This window comes from Mus musculus, chromosome 16, assembly GCF_000001635.26.
Source record: "Mus musculus strain C57BL/6J chromosome 16, GRCm38.p6 C57BL/6J".
NCBI lineage: Eukaryota > Metazoa > Chordata > Mammalia > Rodentia > Muridae > Mus > Mus musculus.
The window spans coordinates 59994560-60019400 of record NC_000082.6 but is presented as its reverse complement, the minus strand read 5'-3'; the positions used below and the strand labels follow the sequence as shown (position 1 = coordinate 60019400).

Genomic DNA, 24841 nt, shown 5'->3' with positions numbered 1-24841 from the left:
CAGGTTTAGTGCAGAGTTCTATCAGACCTTCAAAGAAGATCTAATTCCAGTTCTGCACAAACTATTTCACAAGATAGAAGTAGAAGATACTCTACCCAACTCATTTTATGAAGCCACTATTACTCTGATACCTAAACCACAGAAAGATCCAACAAAGATAGAGAACTTCAGACCAATTTCTCTTATGAATATCGTTGCAAAAATCCTTAATAAAATTCTCGCTAACCAAATCCAAAAACACATTAAAGCAATCATTCATCCTGACCAAGTAGGTTTTATTCCAGGGATGCAGGGATGGTTTAATATACGAAAATCCATCAATGTAATCCATTATATAAACAAACTCAAAGACAAAAACCACATGATCATCTCGTTAGATGCAGAAAAAGCATTTGACAAGATCCAACACCCATTCATTATAAAAGTTTTGGAAAGATCAGGAATTCAAGGCCCATACCTAAACAGAATAAAAGCAATCTACAGCAAACCAGTAGCCAACATCAAAGTAAATGGAGAGAAGCTGGAAGCAATCCCACTAAAATCAGGGACTAGACAAGGCTGCCCACTTTCTCCCTACCTTTTCAACATAGTACTTGAAGTATTAGCCAGAGCAATTCGACAACAAAAGGAGATCAAGGGGATACAAATTGGAAAGGAGGAAGTCAAAATATCATTTTTTGCAGATGATATGATAGTATATATAAGTGACCCTAAAAATTCCACCAGAGAACTCCTATACCTGATAAACAGCTTCGGTGAAGTAGCTGGATATAAAATTAACTCAAACAAGTCAATGGCCTTTCTCTACACAAAGAATAAACAGGCTGAGAAAGAAATTAGGGAAACAACACCCTTTTCAATAGTCACAAATAATATAAAATATCTCGGCGTGACTCTAACTAAAGAAGTGAAAGGTCTGTATGATAAAAACTTCAAGTCTCTGAAGAAAGAAATTAAAGAAGATCTCAGAAGATGGAAAGATCTCCCATGCTCATGGATTGGCAGGATCAACATTGTAAAAATGGCTATCTTGCCAAAAGCAATCTACAGATTCAATGCAATCCCCATCAAAATTCCAACACAATTCTTCAACGAATTAGAAGGAGCAATTTGCAAATTCATCTGGAATAACAAAAAACCTAGGATAGCAAAAAGTCTTCTCAAGGATAAAAGAACCTCTGGTGGAATCACCATGCCTGACCTAAAGCTTTACTACAGAGCAATTGTGATAAAAAACTGCATGGTACTGGTATAGAGACAGACAAGTAGACCAATGGAATAGAATTGAAGACCCAGAAATGAACCCACACACCTATGGTCACTTGATCTTCGACAAGGGAGCTAAAACCATCCAGTGGAAGAAAGACAGCATTTTCAACAATTGGTGCTGGCACAACTGGTTGTTATCCTGTAGAAGAATGCGAATTGATCCATACTTATCTCCTTGTACTAAGGTCAAATCTAAGTGGATCAAGGAACTTCACATAAAACCAGAGACACTGAAACTTATAGAGGAGAAAGTGGGGAAAAGCCTTGAAGATATGGGCACAGGGGAAAAATTCCTGAACAGAACAACAATGGCTTGTGCTGTAAGATCGAGAATTGACAAATGGGACCTAATGAAACTCCAAAGTTTCTGCAAGGCAAAAGACACCGTCAATAAGACAAAAAGACCACCAACAGATTGGGAAAGGATCTTTACCTGTCCTAAATCAGATAGGGGACTAATACCCAACATATATAAAGAACTCAAGAAGGTGGACTTCAGAAAATCAAATAACCCCATTAAAAAAATGGTGCTCAGAACTGAACAAAGAATTCTCACCTGAGGAATACCGAATGGCAGAGAAGCACCTGAAAAAAATGTTCAACATCCTTAATCATCAGGGAAATGCAAATCAAAACAACCCTGAGATTCCACCTCACACCAGTCAGAATGGCTAAGATCAAAAATTCAGGTGACAGCAGATGCTGGCGTGGATGTGGAGAAAGAGGAACACTCCTCCATTGTTGGTGGGATTGCAGGCTTATACAACCACTCTGGAAATCAGTCTGTCGGTTCCTCAGAAAACTGGATATAGTACTACCGAAGGATCCAGCAATACCTCTCCTGGGCATATATCCAGAAGATGCCGCAACTGGTAAGAAGGACACATGCTCCACTATGTTCATAGCAGCCTTATTTATAATAGCCAGAAGCTGGAAGGAACCCAGATGCCCTTCAACAGAGGAATGGATACAGAAAATGTGGTACATCTACACAATGGAGTACTACTCAGCTATTAAAAAGAATGAATTTATTTAATTCCTAGGCAAATCGATGGACCTGGAGGGCATCATCCTGAGTGAGGTAACACATTCACAAAGGAACTCACACAATATGTACTCACTGATAAGTGGATATTAGCCCAAAACCTAGGATATCCAAGATATAAGATACAATTTCCTAAACACATGAAACTCAAGAAAAATGAAGACTGAAGTGTGGACACTATGCCCCTCCTTAGAAGTGGGAACAAAACACCCTTGGAAGGAGGTACAGAGACAAAGTTTGGAGCTGAGATAAAAAGATGGACCATGTAGAGACTGCCATATCCGGGGATCCATCCCATAATCAGCTTCCAAATGCTGACACCATTGCATACACTAGCAAGATTATGCTGAAAGGACTCTGATATAGCTGTCTCTTGTCAGAGTATGCCTGGGCCTAGCAAACATAGAAGTGGATGCTCACAGTCAGCTATTGGATGGATCACATGGCCCCCAATGAAGGAGCTAGAGAAAGTACCCAAGAAGCTAAAGGGATCTGCAACCCTATAGGTGGAACAACATTATGAACTAACCAGTACCCCGGAGCTCTTGACTCTAGCTGCATATGTATCAAAAGATGGCCTAGGCGGCCATCACTGGAAAGAGAGGCCCATTGGACACGCAAACTTTATATGCTCCAGTACAGGGGAACGCCAGGGCCAAAAAAAGGGGAGTGGGTGGGTAGGAGAGTGGGGGTGGGTGGCTATGGGGGACTTTTGGTATAGCATTGGAAATGTAAATGAGCTAAATACCTAATAAAAATGGAAAAAAAATAAATATTAAAAATACAAAAAATAAATAAATAAATAAATAAATACCAACTTTTAAGTAAAGTCCTTGCTATTTTTCACAATATTCCTAAGAAAACTAATTGGGTACTTTATAGTATGCCATTGATGTTTTGTCATTGTTTCTTTCTGATATTGTATTTTAATTATAACATTTCCCCTTTCCCTTCCTCACCACAAACCCTACTACATACAACCCCCCACTTCACTTTGAAGTCATAGCTTCTTTTGTCATTTATTGTTATTTTATATACATATATGTATTTGTGTGTATATACATATATATGCATATATATGCATATACCTAAATATAACCTGTTGAACTTATGTAATGTTACTTGTATGTATGTTTTCAAGGCTGCCCATTTGGCACAGAGAAACTAACTGTTGTCTCCTCCCTAAGGAGGACTGCCTCTCCTGCTCTCAGTTGTAAGGAAATAGGAGTAAAGAACATGATATTTTTCATGTCTCACTTGAGTTATCAGTAGTTGATGACACCTCATTTTTAGATTGCTATAAGAATAATTTGATAATAATTTGAGGATTTAAAGGTAGATTACTTCATCCATACTTGTATAAAGTGCCATGACAGCTGGCTGCATTCTGAGCCTAGGCACCCCACCTGAAGCAGTATAAATGTAAATGCTGTTACAATAATTTGATTTGACTCACAATTGACAAGTGCTCCTAAAAGAAGAATGCTACATTAGATGTCTTCTGGGTTCTATATAACTTATAGACTTTCATATTTTATTTTTATCATGACAGAAAGCTTGGGCCCTTAAGATAGGTAAACACACCCCAATTTCATGTATGAACTTATTTTACTGGTACATTCCTAGAATTAGTATTTTTGTAAAGTCAAAGTATAATAGCTTAGCAAATAGCCTTTGTAGAAAAATTTAACCATTCATTTTATACACACACACACACACACACACACACACACACACATATATGTATGTATGTATGTGTATATATATATATATATATATATATATATATATATATATATATGACCAATTAATTTTTAATATCCGATTTTAGATCAATAAGTCAGTTCCTATTGAACATTTAGAGCACTAGGAATGTATGTGATTTCATTTTACATGAATCATGGTACATATTGGAAGAAATATATGAAAAAAGGGCATAAATGAGTTTCTTAGTGATTTGTACTCTCCTAGTTTGGAAAACTGTGGGTGGCAATCAAGAGTTAATTGTAGTAAACTACAGCTACAGAGCACTAAATGTATAGCCGGCAAGTGCTTATGCATTTAAAATAACTACTTCTCCAGTTTTCTTACTTGTATATATTTACAAATTTTGTCATAGCCAAAAAAAAAAAAAAAAGAAAAGAAAAGAAAAGAAAAGAAAAGAAAAGAAAAGAAAAGAAAAGAAAAAAGGAAAAACAAACAAACAAAAAAATCAAAGAGCACACTACCAACTGCCTAGTTACAATTAACTGAACTTTTCTCCCATTTTCTCTTCATGTTAGGAGCTTACAAAGTTTAAACAATGAGAGAAAAGTAAGCAGGTTGTTGTTGCTGCTGCTGTTATTGTTTGATAGCTACAAAAACAAATGTGCTCAACCATTGTGCTCAGTCCAATAGTGGGACTGTGAGCATCCACCTCTGTATTTGTCAGGCTCTGGGAGGGTCTCTCAAGAGACAGCTTTATCAGGCTCCTCTCAGCAACCACTTCTTGGCATCTGCAATAGTGTCTGGGTTTGGTGACTGAATATGGAATGGATTCCCAGGTGGGGTAGTCTCTGGATGGCCTTTCCTTAGATCTCTGCTCCATACTTTGTATCCATATTTCCTCCCTAAGAATTTTGTTCCCCCTTCTAAGAAGGACTGAAGCATCTATATTTATTCTTCCTTCTTGAGCTTCATGTGGTCTGTGAATTGAATCTTGGGTTTTGTGAACTTCTGGGCTAATATCCACTTATCTGTGAGTGCACACCATGTGTGTTCTTTTGTGATTGGGTTACCTCACTAGGAATGGTATTTTCTAGTTCCATCCATTTGCCTAAGAATTTCAAGAAATCATTGTTTTTAATAGCTGTGTAGCTTGCTTTTTTCTCTAAGATAATGAGCCATCTGCATCCTCTTCTGCTGGGGTAGATGTAGTACATGTGGAACTGCTTAAATATCTATCACCAGGATTTCTAATTTCAGTTACATTACCAAAGAATATATGAGTGTCATGATATTGTTCTAGAACATTCCAATGAAGGAAAGTTTTACAATATAATATTAATAATTAAAAAAAAAAACATACATGTCGTAAGAAGAGTCCAGGAACAGAATAAGAGTTAAGAAGGTCACTTGTAAATATGGATTAAAATTTTAGTTGAAGTATCATTAAATCCAAAATTTTTATTTAAAAATATAATGCTATATTCTTTTTTATGAGATATTTTCTTTGTTTACATTTCAAATGTTATCCCCTTTTCTGGTTTCCCCTTCGAAAACCCCCTATCCCATCCCCCATCTCCCTGCTCACCAATGCACCCACTCATACTTCCCTGTCCTGGTTTTCTCCTACACTGGGGCATGGAGTCTTCACAGGTCCAAGGGCCTCCCACTGATGTCCAACAAGGCCGTCCTCTGCTACATATGCAACTGGAGCAATGAGTTCCATCATGTATACTCTTTGGTTGGTGGTTTAGTCTCTGGGAGATCTGGGGGTACTGGTTGGTTCATATTATTGTTTCTCTATGGGACAGCCAACCCCTTCAGCTCTTTCAGTCCTTTCTCTACTTCCTCCATTGGGGACCTTGTGTTTAGTCCAGATGTTGGCTGCAAGCATCCTCCTCTGTATTTGTCAGGCTCTGGCAGAGCCTCTCAGGAGACAGCTATATCAGGCTCCTGTCAACAAGTACTTGTTGGCATCCACAATTGTGTCTGGGTTTGGTGACTATATATGGGATGGATACCCAGGTGGAGCAGTCACTGGATGGCCTTTCCTTCAATCTCTGCTCCACACTTTGTCTCTCTATCTCCTCCCATGGGGTACTCTTAACAAGTACTAACAGGTTTTCTTTATTGTAGGAATAAAATGAGAGTTCACTAAACATTTATAGTACATTAAAATGAAAAACATATGTCAAGTTAGGGGGAGATAAATCGTCTTATGAGAATAACTGAGTGTAAGCACAAAAGAACAAGAACAGAGGTCATAACAAGTGACTAAATCAGACACAATTGCATTAACAGCACAAGTTAATGTTGTTCCAATAAATATGAAGCTAAAATTATGTTTTTGTTTTGATCATTACTATACATATATATATATATAGATATATATATATATATGTATATATATATATATATATATATATATATATATATATATACACATATATATATTTCACTCAATATGTTTGTATTGTGGGATAAAACAAAAATAAAGATTTCTTGGCTGCTACAGTAAAACATTAAATATTTAAGAATAGGAATCTTGTTAATTTTTGCCACATAGTTAAATAGTTAGAGATTCCGTATCTGATAAGTGGAATAATTTTTATTTCCTACTGCATGTGTTACTGTTGTGTTTTAGATCATCTAAGTTATTTCTATTAATTGATTCTAAAGTTTTCCTAGTTGAATCTTTACAAATTTCTCTGTAGACTGTCCTGACTAGCAAGAATGAAGTGATTCCTGTTGTTCAATGTTATAAATGCCACCCATATTCTACACAAACTATTGGGCTTAGTCTACCAAATAACTAGGTTATGATTTAGAAGGACATTTTCTATATACTCGATTGATTACTTCGGGTAGAATAAATTCTTTCTCTCCAGAGAACTTTAAAGGATGCATAGACTAATGCTTAAGTCTAATCAAAGCAAACTGACACAAGAATAAGAAATAGTGTCTTATGACATATGCCCTTTTGTGACGATTCCTATTTGATAGAGATGCTACACCTTCTGATAGTGCTTTCACTCCACTCACTAGGTACAGTGTTGTAACAATCTTAGAGATGGAGAACATTCAGAGTCTATAGTTCTTCCAGAGTTTTGACATTCTAATTAAATCCAAGAAGAGACTGAAAAGCCAACCAGGATGCTGTCTTACCATCTTTAGTTAAAATTCTATGGCTCTTGAGAAGCTATGTTAACTAAAAGAAAGCTACAATATCAAAGGAAAGATGAGAAAAATCTTAAATTATCTTTCAATATTATCATTTTTCTTGTTTCAGAAAATTATTATGAGGACTAAAGAATGTGTATAAAATCATCTTAGCATTTGCCAAACACTATGTAAATCATGTTCCTATGAACACTGACACCTTCATTTCTGTAAGCCTGTTGAAGAAACACCATTATTATTAACTAGTGAATCTAGCTAATTTGTAATTTGTAAATTTTTATTTAAAAGTATAATGCTGTATTATTAACAAGTATTAAGAGGTTTTAAAATGAGAGTTCACTAAACATTTATAGTATGTTAATTTTATTATCTGTAACTGTAGAAAAATAATTATTATTAACATCTTGTAAATCTAGCGAATTTATCATTAAAATTTATATTAAAATTTAAAATTGAACAGACGATATCTCTTAGAAATCTGACTGGATCCTAAGACATTAAGACAAAGCAAACCAGCTGGCAGAATCCTGTCAGTGCTGGCCTCTTGAATTGGAGTACCGCAGAAGACCACGAGGAATGAGTGAGAAGTCATTGTACATTGCAGGATGAATGTGTTCACATAGGAGTAAAGGGAAGTCTTGCCCAGGAATGTTACAGAAGCAGAGTCAACATCAAATCCAAAACTGGAGCAGTCTAACGGAGAACTCTACACCCTGCCTTCCACTGAGCCAGTACATATTAAGTTGGACTGTAGGGTAGAGAGAGCCAGTATATATTAAGTTGACTGTAGCGTAGAGAGAGCCAGTACATATTAAGTTGACTGTAGGGTAATGCAGAGAGAGTGAAGGAACACTGGAAGCCCTGTCTTCTCGTTCAGTTTCGTTTGAAATCATATGCTACATCAGCCTGTAAAGAGTCTTCTTATAGTTATTATAAAAAGTTCCCATCTTCACGGATAAAGCTACATTCAGTGTTTTAAGAAGATAGAGGGTCCAGGGTAACAGTAAGACTACATTCCCAGTAAAGACTTTGCTATTAGAACCTGCGAAGAGGCTATTATACTCCAAACTCCTCCTATGGGAACATATTATAAATAAATGCTGAAACCTTTAGAGAATTATAATTACTGTGTAAAAGGGCCCTAATGTGTATAATGAATAACAGTATATTCACACTATTCTGAATTTTTATTCTTCACTAATAGGAGACACCATGTATTTATTTTATTATATGGGCTGTTATTCATAACACAATATTAACATTCATTGTTATTGTGTTTACCCCAAATTGGTGCTACTTTCTGTGCTCATCCAAGGAGATGTTGCAAAACGGCTTCCTTCCCAATCAACATGCCTCACTGCAAAACTGCCAGAGCCAGGCATGGTGGCACTCACCTTTAATCCCAGCACTTAGGAGGCAGAGGCAGGTGAATTTCTGAGTTTGAGGCCAGCCTGGTCTACAGAGTGAGTTCCAGGGCAGCCAGGGATACACAGAGAAACCCTGTCTCAAAAAAAATTTTTAAAAATAAAAAAGATTGTCAGAGCCCTGGGCAATGAACATCTGGTACACCGACCAGAGTTCAATGTGAAATGCCACCGCCACAAACTGAGATCAATTCTTAGATATAGATTAGATAAATTCTATACCTACAACAGTTTACAAGTAATAATCTTGGACCTGCAACAAAGCATATCTTAAAAGTTCTCTTGGGAAATGAGTAAAATTACTTATTGAGTATAGCTAATGTGGTACTTATTAAATTGCGGAAAGAACTGGAGAGAGAGTACATATATATTTGAAGCATGTAGTAATAGCTAAGCTTGAAACATAAGCAAGACAACACAATTAACACAAACAAAGTACATAGAGGGAAGATAATGGCTTGAGTTATAAGCAGATATTAAATGAGGTAGGCAAGATGCAAAATTGAGAGGAAAAACTCTGCATGTTACTTCAAACCTCTGGAAATTAAAAAAAAAAAAAAGTAAAATTAAGAATTACCTGGGAGGGACTCACAAAGCTTGTGAGAGTAGCCAAGCAATCACTGACGTGACTTAAGGCTAACGCCATGAGCTGGACCCCATACCCAACACTGCTTGGGTGACCACGCACCTGAAAGTAGGTAACCAAGACCTAGGAAAACAGCTAGCAATAAACTGGTGACCAATGGCATTCTGCTGCACTCATGCATCAATCAGGGCCTTGTTCAGCCATCATCAGAGAAGCTTCCTCCTGTGGCAGATGGGAACAAATACAGAGAACCACGGCCAGACATGATACAGAGAATGAGAATTCAAACACCAAGCCCTAAAAATGGGATGCCTCAATCAAACTCTCCCCTCAGGGATCATAGAAACGGGGACAGGGGAGTGGTAACTAGTGATGGAGGACAGAAAGAAAACAAAGGGAAGGTCCTCTAAGTCACATGATAAATGTATATGTGTATCCACGGAGACTGAGGAGGCAGTGTGCTCGAGGGGGTCCCAGAGCTAAAAGGAGCCAGGAACACATGCCCGGATCCCTAAAGCAGAAGCAATCTCCAGCTGATAACCACTTGCACATGAAAGCTTGGCTTCCTCCAAGGAAGTAATCTATTCATGGGGTAGGCTGCACGCCCAACCATAGATGGCAAACAGAAAATGAACTCACAGGAAATTTTGTGATACTTGTCTTTTTACCCTACAGGTCATTTGCATATGGGTTGTGGCTTCCAGCTGAGGGTTTTTATGGGATTTCCGAGTGTGGAAGAAGTGGGTCTCTGCATCTGTATTCATTTCTTGGGCCTTCTCCCTGACTCTTCTCCTTTTTGTATTATCCAATTCCAATGTGTTAGGTTTTATTTTTAGTCTCCATTTAGTTTGTTTTATTTATTTATTTATTATATTTATTATATTATGTTTTATTACTATCTCTTAGGAGCATGATGTTTTCTAATGAGAGCCAGAAAGGCTGTAGATCCCAGTGGGAGAGATTTTGGGGAGAAACTGAGTGGAATAGAAGGAGCAGAAGCTGTGGTCAGGGATATATCTTATGAGATTAAAAAAAAAAACAAAAACAAAAACCAAAAAAAAAAAAAAAAGAAAACCAAAAACAAAACAAAACAATAAAAAAAAAACAAAACTGTTCACAATAAAAACGAGAAAAGAGTAACAAATGACCATAACTTGAAAAAGAGTGATCAGTAAATTTTACTACAGAGAAAAGATGAAAATTTTTAATTTTAGAAACAGTGAAATAAAGATCTGGCCTCAGTGGGAGAGAATATGCCTAGTCCTACAGTAACTTGAGGTACCAGGGTGGGCTGGTACCGAGGAGAGGCCTCCCCTCTTCTCAAGGCAGAAAGGGAGGGTTGAGGCTGTGTTTCTGGGGACTGGAGGGGGAGGCTCTGACCAAGATATGAAGTGAGTAAGTAAATTAATTAATAGAAAAATAGAGTTATATTGCCTAAAGAAAAAATAAAATCCTCAGCAAAGTTAGCATTCATGTGATAAACCTAGCAATTTTAATTCACAATGATGCACTCCAAATGATGCGTTCAAAGATAAGTCCAATTCCTCTTCCTGAGACCAGCAAGGGATCTAGCTCATGTAATGTATGGTCTCTACCTCGTGACAGCTGCAGATGTTTGGAACATATATGTCAGCAAAAGAACAATTAGCCCATGTTCTAAAATAATAATAATGTACTATGCTTGTGGTAGATGAAAGCTAAGTTCATTTCCCAGGAGTTTAAAGCCACCATGAGAAAATGTCCCCTTCCATGAGTCCTCCTCTGTGATAAGCTAGTAAGTGACAAGATTTGAGAACAGACAACTACTGTGCAGCTGGTAAGGAGTTCACCACACTCCCTGCCTAAGAGTTCTTATATTAGGTATGTAGCTACAATCATTGTGTGCATTTCAGACACAGAAAATCTCAAAGCTGCCTGCAGTAGGCCTCCTTGACTCTGTAAATTACTAAATAGGAAATTACTGTTTGGCTATGTTTTGGTGAAGCATCAAAGGCAGTGTATAATTGTTCGGCAGCATTTAAGAGTAAACTTTTCATTCCATACCTCTTGTCTCAGAGAATGAGGCTGAATTATTTGAAACTGCTCTCAAATTCTTTCTATACTCATCATTTCATACAGTAAGACAGCACTGAAGGCACAACATAACCTCTCTATTGCAGGAAATTATACCAAAGGCAGAATATTTTTTCCTGTATAGGAGATTGAAAAACGTTAATGAACTGCAAATTTCTACTTCAAACAATAAGGTTGACAAGTATATTTCTATTTCTCTATGCTATGTATTTTTTATTACCAATGTCTTGACATAAGCTGATTTCGGCTTTTAATTCATAGCGGATGATTATAGTCATCAATATTTTATAGACCTGGTTTTGTTTCCTTGACTCATATGCTAGATGCATAGATTTCTATTTACTTTCTACTCTTAAAATCACAAATGCACACACAAACACACATACATAGGTTGCCAATTTTGTATTTATTTCTTATAATACTGCTATACTTTAGTCATTTTGCAATTAAAAGTAGAAAGATTTGATTCTACCACTGAAATATATATACATATGTAACATATATGCAATATACATATATATACAGAAACATATGTGTGTATATGTGTGTGTGTATGTGTGTGTGTGTGTGTATCATATATAGACACCATATAGTATGTAAGGTTATGAAAAATAAAGCCATTAATGTTTAATGGCAAGTCTTCTGAGGCCCCTGACAACACATAAACAGCAGAGGACTGCCAGGTCTAGACTCAGTCAGAGAAAATGAACCTAACCCTTGAGAGACTTGGAGCCCCAGGGAGTGGAGTAGTCTGGTGGAGGGATGGGGGTTGGGCACATCCTCTTGGAGACAGAGGGGAGGAGGTGTGGCATGTGGAATGGGGAATAAAGTCTGAGCTGTAAAAAAATTAAAGAGTAAAGAAAAAAAGAAAAGAACTTCTTTTTCCAAAGTAGAATAAGGGAATTCATTGTCATAATTTTAAACCTTAAGTCAGCACCCTTAAGCAGGGAACTTGACACATGTGTAGAAGTGTGAATTTTTATAATCTTTTCTTAGTCTACAAAGTCTCTTTAAAAACAGCAGTTTCCAGGCAAACCATAAATGAGATCCTGACAATACAGACAGGATTAAGCATCGAATGAGTCATTCGACTAGAGACCTTGAAAGGCTTCCTCCTCCCCTTGACAGGATTTTTGCATTTAGACTTAAAAGAAATTCACTTCAGAACCTGTTGACCTAGGTTGATCTTTGCATTGAGAAAAGTTCTTTGTAAAAATATAGATTCACACTTTTTTTTTCTGATATCCCTGGGTATTTTAATTTTGGGGTATTCGCATAAATAAGCCATAATGTTTAATGGCGAGTCTTCTGAGGCCCCCAACACATATGCAGCAGAGGACTGCCTGGTCTGGACTCAGAGAAGACACATCTTAACCTTCAAGAGACATTGGGCCCAGAGATTGGGGAAGTCTGGGGGGGGGGGGGGGACCTAGTCTAAGGTGGTACCTAGTCTAAGCCCCAAACTCATTTAAACTTCTATGCATACCTGAAGGTAATTCTATGTCATAGTTTCAGTGGGCCAGCATCCTGACTACTGCACACCATATGAGTACGGTGTGAACCTGCCCTCGCAAGGCACGTGTCAGGAACTGAACAGTTCGGCTTACGGGGCATTTCAGAGGACAGACTTTTAGAGTATAGAAGTTTGTATTTTACAATTTCTTTTCCATGTCTAATTAAACTATGAGTTCTTAAGAGGGAAACTTTATAAACCCCAAGCAATAAAAGTTTAGTTCATCCCCCGCCACCATGGTCTTATGAACAATCCCTGACAAAGACAGGTAAAACTTGAACAATTCAGTTCTGATGGAAAGAGCGAGTGCAGCCACATAAAGGACCAGGACTCACCAGGTCGCGCTGATAGCTAAAGTGACCCCAAATCATGTGGTGAACACGTGCCTAAAAGTAGAATCTGGCATCTCATGGGGAAAATTCTCATCATTTTATTTAACTTCTGAGAAATCAAAGTTATAAACAGAAGCAATTGATTGCTACCTAAAGATTTCAAACTATTTTTTTCCCCTCTCACCCACAGGTCTACCCACAGATAGTCCTGGCCATTTGGCATTCACTACCACTGGGTAGAAATACTGTGTAACACATTCATGGTTCCCAGAATAAACGCTAATGTGTCTAATCCAATGTGTTCATTTTGATGAAGACAAAGGTGCTACTCTGTTGAAACACGTTCACATATTAGAGTCAAAGTCCAGTCTAAATCACCAGTGACCATGTATAGTTAAAGACAAGTAATCATCCCATTGATAATTTCCCAAATCAAACCAATCACATATACAATGCTGATCAACTAAGTGCTAACCTGTGGAAACCCATGCTTAGACTAGTTTCCCTGGAGGCTGTCTCTAGGAAACGGTAGGTTCGCACTGCCTCATTTCCTTTCTTCTGTTTTCTGTCTCCAGGAGCATGAGCAGCTCACCTATTCCTCCACGAGGTCCAAGGCCCCAAGCGTCATCGTCACGGGCCTCAAGCCCGCCACCACGTACATATTTCACATCCGAGTGAGGACGGCGACAGGCTACAGTGGCTACAGTCAGAAGTTTGAATTTGAAACAGGAGATGAAAGTAAGTTTCCCTCAAGGATGTGCTGCTCAAGTGAAATGCTCATTTAGGACTGGTCCAGTTGATCTGATATTAGAAAGCCTGGTGGTCCGATTTCCAACAGCCCTTCCAAACTAGGTATGTTTCCTATACCCACACATTCCTTTGAGTTACTCTTTAGATGCTAATCAATAAATACCTTCTGAAACGCCTTGCTCTCAAACAGCCAATGTGTCACAAAAATGCCCCATTGTACAGAATTTATCACTCATGCTATTACACAGCCTCTTAATGGATGATGTGAGTCTGATTATTCACCAATACTGGCATCATAATACAATACTAATGAAAACTGGTAAGAGATAAAGCCATGAAAATACGATTTCAGTACTCAGTTCGAAACACAAATGTTCGGCGCCTTGTCTCAGATCAATAAAAACAGTGTCCGGTACAAGACATGTTCCACCAATATGTACATTACAAGATTAAATATAGATGCATGGGCTTTAAGATAAACTCACATTATTTCCACCACTCAGCATACTGAAAACCAAAACCAGATGTAGACTGATATATAACATGCATATTAAAATCTATTAGTCGTAAACCCAGATATACTATTGAATACAAAGATCCATTATTCTTTAATCTCTTTTTGGATAGGAGACATTGATATCCATGTCTAGTCCCTTGAGAAGATTTGCCTGAGGTACCAGCACTTCTCATACTGTTCTGTATTGTCTGCAGTTTGCAGAAATAGTACTATTTCACCCTCCCTTCCCTAGGAGTCTTTATGACTTTAAAAATCAGAGGCATTTATATTATCTTTGGCACATGCAACCAATCCAATTTTTTTTTAATTTTTATTTTTAAAATATTTTCTTTATTTACATTTCTAATTTTATCCCCACTTCTGGTATTTCCCTACACTGGTGCATCAAGCCTTCACAGGACCAGGGATCTGTCCTCCCACTGAAGACCAACTAGGCCATTCTCTGCTACATATGTGGCTGGAGCCATGGATAGGTTGTTCCATGTGGACTCTGGTTGGTGGTATAGTCTCTGGGAGCTCTGGGGGGTTCTGACTGGTTGATATTGTTGTTCCTGCTATGGGGTTGCAAACACCTTTGGCTCCTTCAGTGCTTTCTCTAACTCCTCCATTGGGGACCCTGTGCACAGTCCAATGACTGGGTAGGAGCATCCATCTCTGTATTTGTCAGGCTATGGCAAAGGCTCTCAGGCTCCTGTCAGCAAGCACTTGTTGGCATCTACAATAGTGTCTGGGTTTGGTGACTCCATATGGAATGGATCCCCAGGTGAGGCAGTCTCTAGACAGCCTTTCCTTCAGTCTCTTCTCCCCACTTTATCTCTGTATCTCCTCCCATGGGTATTTTGTTCCACCTTCTAAGAAGGAGTGAAGCATTCACACTTTGGTCTTCCTTCTTCTTGAGCTTCATGTGGTCTATGAATTGTATCTTGGGTATTCCAAGCTTCTGGGCTAATATCCACTTACCAGTGAGTGCATACCATGTGTGTTCTTTTGTGACTGGGTTACTTCACTCAGAATGATGTTTTTTAGTTCCATCTAGCTGCCTAAGAATTTCATGACGTCACTGTTCACGGGTAGGTTTTGCTGAAGGAGGCAAAGGCAAGTGGATCACAAGTTCAAGGCCAGCCTGGGCTACAGTCCAATATTTTTAATTCACATTTTCATTTTCTTCCAAGATCTCTAAGTGGTAAACCATGAGTACACAAATGGCCATAGCTCTTCAATTTACTCTTGTAACATTTATAGCCTGTCACAGAGCATGTGTTTTAGATATTCTACACATTGTTTGTGGGGACACATACTTAACCTATGCATGACAAGTGGGTAGGGAAAAACATTTGATAGGATGTAGCAGAAACACTTCTTTGAGTAATTTTACATTGATTTCATTGTGCCATTGTACATAGTGATAGATAAAATGTATTCTTAATAACTTAACAACTATTGCAATATTTAAATACCTACAGCCTAAGTATTCTTTTTATTGTTTAATTTGATCTTTCTCTTAAAAATCTTTCTTTTTCTCCACTGGAGTTTATATTTGGTCATATAACAGAATGTTACATATTCTTAAGCCACTAAATACTGAAGATTTTCAATTAGAGCTGGCTTAATACCAGACATGTGCATAAATCTACACTAAACATTTCATACAAATTATTTCCTTTAATTCTAACAGCAGCATGCCTTTTTTAGAAACATAATTAGCTGCATCCATAATTGTATAGTAGGCAGTGAAGGTAACAGATGAAAGCCCTAGAACTGGCTAACAATAGCAGCAGAAGACAGTGAATGCCGTGTCCCGAGTATGAAAGTGACTTTGATTAGACCCTTAAAAAGACAAAGATTCTGAGAAGAATCCAAAAAATGTTTGTCTAAATCTGGAGTTTGGGTACATGAAATGGTTTCTAGTCAATTTACAGCAAGAAGGAAAAAAATCACTTAAAGGCTCATTTTTTGTTGTACTAGCTCAAAATGGCATTTTAAAGCATGTTTATGCCCAGAAGAGAATTCAGCGAACAATGTCCTGGTAAGATGGGTGCAAGTTTGCCATAATTTAATAATATGATGATATGCACCCCAGTTGATAGCATCTGTCTCTGCCTCTTCATATTCTCCTAGCTCATGTGTAAATTTTTATAGCTTTAGTTTCTCAAGTAGGATATGAACTATTATGATGTCAACTTTATTACTAAGTTCTCCCTTGTGTCTTCCATTTAATTAACTAACTTTATAATACACTCATAGAGAACGGGTAGGGGGTTGGGGGACTAGCCTCTTTCATTTAATGGCCTGTTTCAAAATTTTTAAAGCAAGCAGAATAGTTTACTATTCTGTTCTCTCTGGTTGTATCTGTTTTACTTTATTCAGGCTATAGTTTAATAATGAAAACAATAAAATAAAGAATAGATTAATTCTATTTCAAAATTACAATGATACTATTAACAATTATTAACAATTAATAAATACTATCCTCTAAATGATAGCAATGAATAGTCACAGTACTATCTCTTTTGTTCTTCAAGGTCAGAGCCTTCACTTATATATACATTCATTCATTCACTATTGTATCATTAAAATATGCTAATAGAAATTATATAACAGATATAAAGGCTATTAATTATAGTTGCTAGTCTATAAAAATAGCTTACTTGAACTAGCTTGGTAGCTTTCTTTTCTCCTTTTTAAGAACAACATCATTACATATGTATATATGGAGAGATATACTGATTATAAATTAATAATAGATATTGATTGATAAATGTCTGTTTAGTTTCATACATAACATAGTAACATATTATGTTTTATTTTTTTGATGGTAAGCACTATATTAGGCATATATCTAAATATTTTGTCATTTACGGCATTTATTGGTTGCCAATTTTATACTGAGCTTGTTATATACCATGCTTCATCCATTTACACTTCAGTTATGATAGAGTTAACAAAATTAGAAAAATATTTATAAGAAATTAGTAAGAAGTAAGAAAATAGTAAATATTTTATGTGGAAACTCTTGAAATACACATAGAAACACAGTGTAGATGATAAGATATTTTTCAAAATTAAAATAGAGTGTTATAATACCCCCAAATTAGCAAGTGCAGTTCATGTTGATGAATGAACCTTCAGAGAATGTGAATTACCTCAAACTTGTCAATATCCTTATAGTCAGAATTTTAATGGATGAAAATTAAAATTAAAAACTATCTATATCACTAATATTTTCTATATCCATAACAATGTTTTAAAATATATTTCATATGTTTTAAGATAATAATTTGTTTTAATTATACATATATTTAAAGGAATGAAATAATTTCAACATTATGAAATCAAACATTTATTTAAATAACTGTATTTATCTCACATTGACATCATTTTAGAGTCACCATTTATAATGATATATGTGCACACTTAAATAGGAAATAAAATAATGTCATATTATAGCTATACTGTACTTTTCTTTGCACTCTAGAAAGTCATTGTCAAGCTATTCAATAGAAGCAGAATCCATAGTTAAAGGCCAACATTATTAGAATATTGGAGTCCTACATACAATGACTGGCCATTTAATACTTGCCTATCCTTAACTGTTATCCAGGTAACCTGAGAGAGCCAATACAATACTTTTCCCTGAAAACGTTTTTTCATTGTGTAAATTTAGATTTCACCTGTAGGGCTATGTAAAGCACTTTTATAGCCCAAAAGCCACATCTGTCAGTTATTTAAAATGTACAGTAACTGAGTCTTAATGACTGACTTGTTTTATATATCATGAAATAAATAAACACAGTAAAAGCATCATGATTAGCATTAGCCAACTAAGATTTGAACTGCTGATTGCAGCAATATTTAAAAGAATCATATCCTCCATTAAACCAAAAATGGAATATAGATCTGAATGAATGCCTAATCATTTAAGTATTTTGAAAACATCTGTAAAAATTAGCTAATGTATTGTGGTCTGATTAGAAGCAACTGGTTCACTTGAACAGGACGCTGATGAGAGCGGGATCCTGAACATTAAGGTACAAGATGACTTTTAGTTATCTCTTTCTTTATGGATCTTTCATGTTTTTAGTAGGCTCATTTTTTATATGCTCCATTTTGCATACAAATAACCCCTAAATTGTTGGTGACTAAATAATCATATTTTATTGAATAAAATATTAATTTCCCAACAGGTATTAATCTTTCTCTAAATCTATTCACAATAGACACCATTTCTCTTCATTTCTTCTCAAGTTAACATGACTCTGAAAGTAGGATTGCTTGGATACTTCAAACACAAAGGTTTTGCAATCTCACCTTATCTCAGATTTTCAGTATATCCAATGGCAACATTAAGAAAACTATTACACTACTGAAGTTTAGACTAGCACACCTATTTCTTGACATAAGCCTGAAGAGCAAGAAACCATCTCTCTTTGGGGGATTTTCTCTTAATGTTTTATTATGCAAAAAGGGATAAATTCATTACTATAATAACCTCTTTGAAATGAACAGTGATAATTTACTGCGTTACTCATATAAACAGTATTACTAGCTGAGTTTCCAGTAACAGAATGAAATTAGGGAGTCATGTAGATGCACAATATATACAATTTTAGTTATAAATTAGTTACTTGTGAAATTTGAGAACACATGTCAGGGAGAAAATGTTTTTTCATGTATTTCCTTCTTAAATTTACTTTTAAAATCTCTATGCCATTTGGCTTACTCTGTTGGTTCAAACACAATCTGTACTGCTTCAGTTGCCTAGAATAAAATTAGCTGCATCATTATTAACAGCAGCCAGAAATTTTGGAATGATTATTAATGGTGGAGCATGAAGCAGAGAGAAGACCAACTGACCCTGGTGGAACAATAAAAAAGTTAATTAATCAAGTAGTGGGTATATTTCATATTTATGAGTCTACTCAAAGGAGGACAAAATTCCAGGGAATAACACATTAATTTTGAATTATCTCCAATCAATAGTGCACTCTCTGAGTTGACAGCTATAACTATGTAAAGACAAAAATCAGTGAAAAAGAAGGATTTCCTAGTATCAGATTATCAAACTACACAGTAATCTGTCTTACAAGGCAATATAGGTTCTTTCTAACAAAAGTGTGTGCTAAAGGTAGGGCTTGTGTTGGCTAAGTGATAAAGGAACTTGCTGATAGTATGTTGGGACAGAAGTCTAGTATGATTAATGCTATTGAGATTCTAAAATATGATATTTGTTGAGTTTTAATTATTTCTCAAGCATTTTTCATTTTTTAAATGAAAGTTATCTTGCCAGTTATACGGCTCAAAACCTGAAGAATTTGGAATAGCAGTCCACTTCTTTTCCATATGCAGTAAGTGATGGAATGAGCAAGTTCAGACCCTTTCGTTCCAATGCCCACAACCAAGACTTACCTTTTGTTCATTCAATATCTCTGTGTATTTTATTTACTTCTCTCATTTCTTTTCATTTTCTACAGGATTGGTTTTTCTCTATTCTCATTCTGTATCTTCCTGTAATTGATTATATTCCTCTCTCAGCAAATATAACTTTGAATGTAAAGGCAGATGATTAGGAGATTATAATATTCATAAACCATCAAGCATGAAGTTTTAAGAGCTATGAGGTATTTTCATTCACTTGTCTGTATTAGTGCACACATGACAGGCTAAATATGATGCTTTAAACGGGGGGGGGGGAATAATGTGGTTAACATCATTTGTTTATCTATGAAGGATATAGAAGAAGAAGTACTATTTGCCCAGAAAATACAAGTCTCCCTTTAAGGAAAACTGTATTGGAAAAAAGGATACTTTGTTTCAATTCTGTGAGATCAAATAAGGATTTGAAAAGATAGGAACTAGGCTTATGTAACATGAGACAGACTGAATATCTTAATATGAAAAACATTAATGATTATAACTTGCTAAATGGCCTGGAAAGAAAATCATTAATGATTACCAGATACTTATCAGCTGTACTGTAAAACATAAATTTTAAAATACAGTTTTAGAATTTGGTTTCATAAAAGCAAAGTAGCAAACAAGTAAGTCTACTAATAAAGAAGATAGATGGAGATATATGTTGAAAACCATAATTCATGTATCCATCACACCTTGGATAATAGTTGTTTTACTGTACATGGGGAGAAAGGTCTTTTTTTGCTTATTTTTTTACTTGAAATGTGTGTATTATGTGTGTGTGTGTGTGTGTATGTACATAAAGCCAATTTCAATTAAACAACACAATTTCAGCTGCATTCTGCATTCTCTATGATGGCCATTAGGTACTCAGTAACTTCATTTGTAGCTGAAATATGAACTTTGATCAACATTTCTTTACATTGTTATTATTTTTATACCTCTCCTGTTGCTTTACATGCAGCTGGCAAAGAAAGGCATTCTGTGAATGACAAAAGGACTAATATTACTCATGGGACATTTAACAGTTATTTCAAATTACATATTTTATCTTTCTCCATACATGCCCTCAGTAGTCACTATTTTTTAAAACGTTTTAATCACCTTACATTCTGATTGCCGCCCCCCATCCTCCCTCATGCAGTCCCTCCCTCTCTCCATTTACTCTGAGAGAGTAGAGTTCCCCCCTAGGTATCCCTCCACCATGCCACATCAAGTTTCTGCAGGGCTAAGTGTTTCCTCTCACACTGAGGACAGCTCAGTTAGGGGAAATATTCCACAGACTGGCAACATCTTTAGGGAGAGCCATCACTCCAAGTTGTTCAGGACTCACATGAGGATTGAGCTGCAAATCTGCTACATATGTGTGTGGAAGGGGAGGCGCTTAGTTTCAGTCTGTGTGTGATGTTTGGTTAGTGGTTCAGTCTCTGAGAGCCCCCAAGCACCCACGTTAGTTGACTCTGTTGGTCTTCCTGTCGTCCTGTGGAGTTCCTATCCCCTTCAGGACCTTCAATTCTTCCATAACTCATATAAGAGTCGCCGACCTCCAACCAATATCTGTGTCTGTTTTAGTTAGCTGAAGGGTGGAACCTCTCAGAAGAGATATAAGCAAGGCTCCTGTCTGCAAGCATAACAAAGTATCATTAGTAATGTCAGGGGTTGGTGCTTGCCCATGGGATGGGTCTCAAGTTGGGCTGGTTACTTGTTGGCCATTCCCTCAGTCTCTGCTCCATGCCCTATCCCTGATTTTCTTGTAGACAGAATAAATCTTGGGTTGAAAGTTTTTTGGGTGGATTTGTATCCCCATTGCTCCAGTGGGGTTCCTGCCTGGTTACAGGAGGTGTCCTCTTCATGTTCATATGAACTGTGACTCTCAGCTAATTAGGGTCACTGTCCTGGGGGAGACAGGAGAGAGGGGCAAATGGCCAGGAGAATGAATGGAAATCTGTATTACTCACTATTTTTTTGTCTCTTGTATACATATATTAACAAGAAGCCATAGTTGGAATGTTCAAGAGCTTCATGGAACTCACCTAACAGCCATATTATGGACTTACTGGCAGAGGTCTTTATGTCATTCACAAAATCTGATTCTAATTCGACTTGATTTGAGATGGATTTTCTTCTATCAGCCATCATATAAATTGTCTAAATTTTTCTGTCAAAGTTATTTGACTTTAAACCACTGGATTCTTCTAAGGAACAAAAATCTTCAAAGGACATGTCAAATTGCTCCAAATTTAGCAGAAAAAAAAAAATACATGCTCAGTGTAAAAGTTGAAGAATCGAAACCATTCTTCAGGCTGCAAGAATCTGCTTTATTGACTAGTGGGTTTTTAATGGCACAGTTTAATTGTTACAAAGCACAAGGGACAAATGATAAAAACCTAATTTCTCCTGATAACCACATGGAAGTCATCTTCCATACCATAGCACATATGAGTTGCTACTGACTCCTCACTTCCACAGAGGCATGATCAGGAATAGGCTGAAGAAGGAGCTGGAGTGGGATATTGACAATGAGAAGTTAAGGGATAGTGTTTAAAGGCATGAGGGACTTCCCCTACTGTTAAGTGGCACAAAACGATGACACATGGATAGTGCCCTATAAGAAAAGCTGGGAACACTTGGTGCCAACATGCAGCTGTCATTGAGGCTGCAACAGCCTGCAAAGACAACACAGCTTAGGTTTCTGTTAGAGTCCACCCCACACTGAATTTAACCAATATACTAGTCCATCATTCCTCAGAACTGATAAATTTGACTTGAGTGAAATTGTCAAACTATTTAGAACAGGTTAGAGGTATTTTATGTGACATATATAAATGTTAACTATGATAATTATGTCAAAACTTAAAGGTACACTTTAAACTTTTCCAAGCACTACTCAGAAGTAAAATCATTTCAAATAATCTAAATAATCTATACTACCTTTTTTTAAAAATGTGTACTAACTTAAAGCAGATCATCCATTTTTATTTTTGTCTTGCTGTGAAGTTATAATACTGAATGGGCAGAATTTTTTAAAAATAAACCCAGGCAGAGCTCCTCAGAGGCGTGTGTGAAGAATTAAGAAGCAGCCTAAATATTTGCTACACTTTACTTTTCCAAGATATTTCAGTATGGTTTATATGATTCTACTTGGCAAAATCACAGAAGCCCTGTAAAGGATTTAGCTGTGTGTGCTAAAACCCCCCGTGTGTATCTGTGAGTACATTATTACACTATAAAGTAAGGCCAGTAGCAGAGAATGCCCACCTTGCTTCCAGATAGGAAACAGCTGATGTGTCATAAAATGAACTGCTTACTCTTCTGTGCTTTTTAGAAAACTGAGAACCCATTTAGAATTTGTCTTGCACTGTAGTTATTTTTGTGTCATATATTTGCTGAATACATAGTCAAGAAATACCCTAAATCATTTTCAACAATTACACATTAAATTAATATGAAATGCTATAATATTACTTACTAAGCTAGAATATATACATTCTGTCCCTAACTGTATTTTCATACTGACATTTAAAAAACGAAATGTGTAGTATTCTAGGTATCACTTTGTAAATTATCCTGGGAACTTAAAAGAGTGGAAATTTGATATTGTTTTCCTAAACTGAATGGGGCCAAAAGTAAAAGTCATTTGACAAAAAGGTATAGTAGGCTGAATATTCAATTGGTCTGTGCATTATTTCACCTCTTCACTCAATTAAAACCAATCAGGAAATAGCCATACCAAATACTGTGGTAGGCACTGAAAAATCAAAGGTCAAATTGAATGAACTTGCTCCCTGTTTTCATGAATTTTATTGATAAAATCAGAGAAGGAAATGTAACTATAAAACAGTGGACAAAGAGGAAGGAGAAAAGGAAGGGTGCCAGTGCCGGCCCTGGCTGTGCTTCTTTTTTCTTGGTTCTCTCTTGAGGTAGCAGAGAGAACAAAGCTTTGGCAGGGGCAAGACTTGGTCTTGTGGAATACTTAAGGTTGCTGATTAATAGTAAAATGTTTACCTATCTTACGTCTAAGTCACTTTGCTTCCATAGCTGATCTGCCTGTCTGAGTTTCTCTGAGGCCAGAAGTTGCAGTCTCTGACCCTTACAACCTCCTAGTAAAACAGCAGGGCATTAAGTAAAGTAGCCTTCTATCTCTTCAGGAACTGTGTGACTTTAACTCCCAGACTGCTAGTTGAAGTCACAAGAAGAAAACAGACACTTTGAAAAGTGAGTTTAGCTTTTATTTCTAAGTTCTTCAGTTCTGCACAACGTTTCTACAAAAGTTCTCTAAAAAGTTCTCTCTACTCTCTTCTTCTAATCTTGCTCTTTCCTCCCGCTTTGATGTCACAACAATGCCCTTTCTCTCAATACCTGTATTCCAAATCCTATGCCTTTTCTTCTAATTCTATTACTCCCAGTGCCATTATTTCTAAGGTTTTTTTCTAGAAGTTTTCTAAGAAAAGGTCTCTAAAAAGTTCTCACTAAAAAGTATTTTCTTGAGTTCAGTTCTGTCTGCTCTCTTTGTCCTCAGCACTTATACATATATCAGAATACATGATAAAAAGTTCACCACAGGTTTACACATAAATTCAAATCATACATAGATTAAGTAGTTTACAACAGAGAATGTTTACATACGTGTCCATTAAGGATAATTATCCGGTTAAACATTCATCATCTGTCACTAGCTCTACAGGTTCACTGAAAGGTAAAAACCATATTTTTTGCGACTAAGGTATTAATGAAGTTTCATATAGATAACCCCACTCAATATTTGACCTTCTGCCCTTGGACCTATAGTAAACCATTAGTTCCTTTTCTATGAATTTGATTACTTGTTTATTATTATTATTATTATTATTAGATATTTTCTTTATATACATTTCAAATGCTATCCCAAAAGTTCGCTATATCCTCCCCCTGCCCTGCTCCCCTACCCACCCACTCCCAGTTCTTGGCCCTGGCGTTCCCCTGAACTGAGGCATATAAAATTTGCAAGACCAATGGGCCTCTCTTCACAGTGATGGCTGAACAGTCCATCTTCTGCT

At 36.5% G+C, this 24841-nt stretch overlaps 1 protein-coding gene across 2 annotated transcripts in view; it reads left to right on the top strand.

The window, feature by feature from the left end:
- The window catches only part of Epha6 (Eph receptor A6), a 969479-nt gene that overhangs the window by 591511 nt on the left and 353127 nt on the right, over positions 1 to 24841 (top strand). For both annotated transcript variants that reach the window (XM_006521787.3, NM_007938.2), the window contains one exon: positions 13702 to 13864. In XM_006521787.3, the coding sequence (XP_006521850.1) occupies positions 13702 to 13864 (163 nt within the window). The remainder of the gene's footprint in view (positions 1 to 13701; positions 13865 to 24841) is intronic.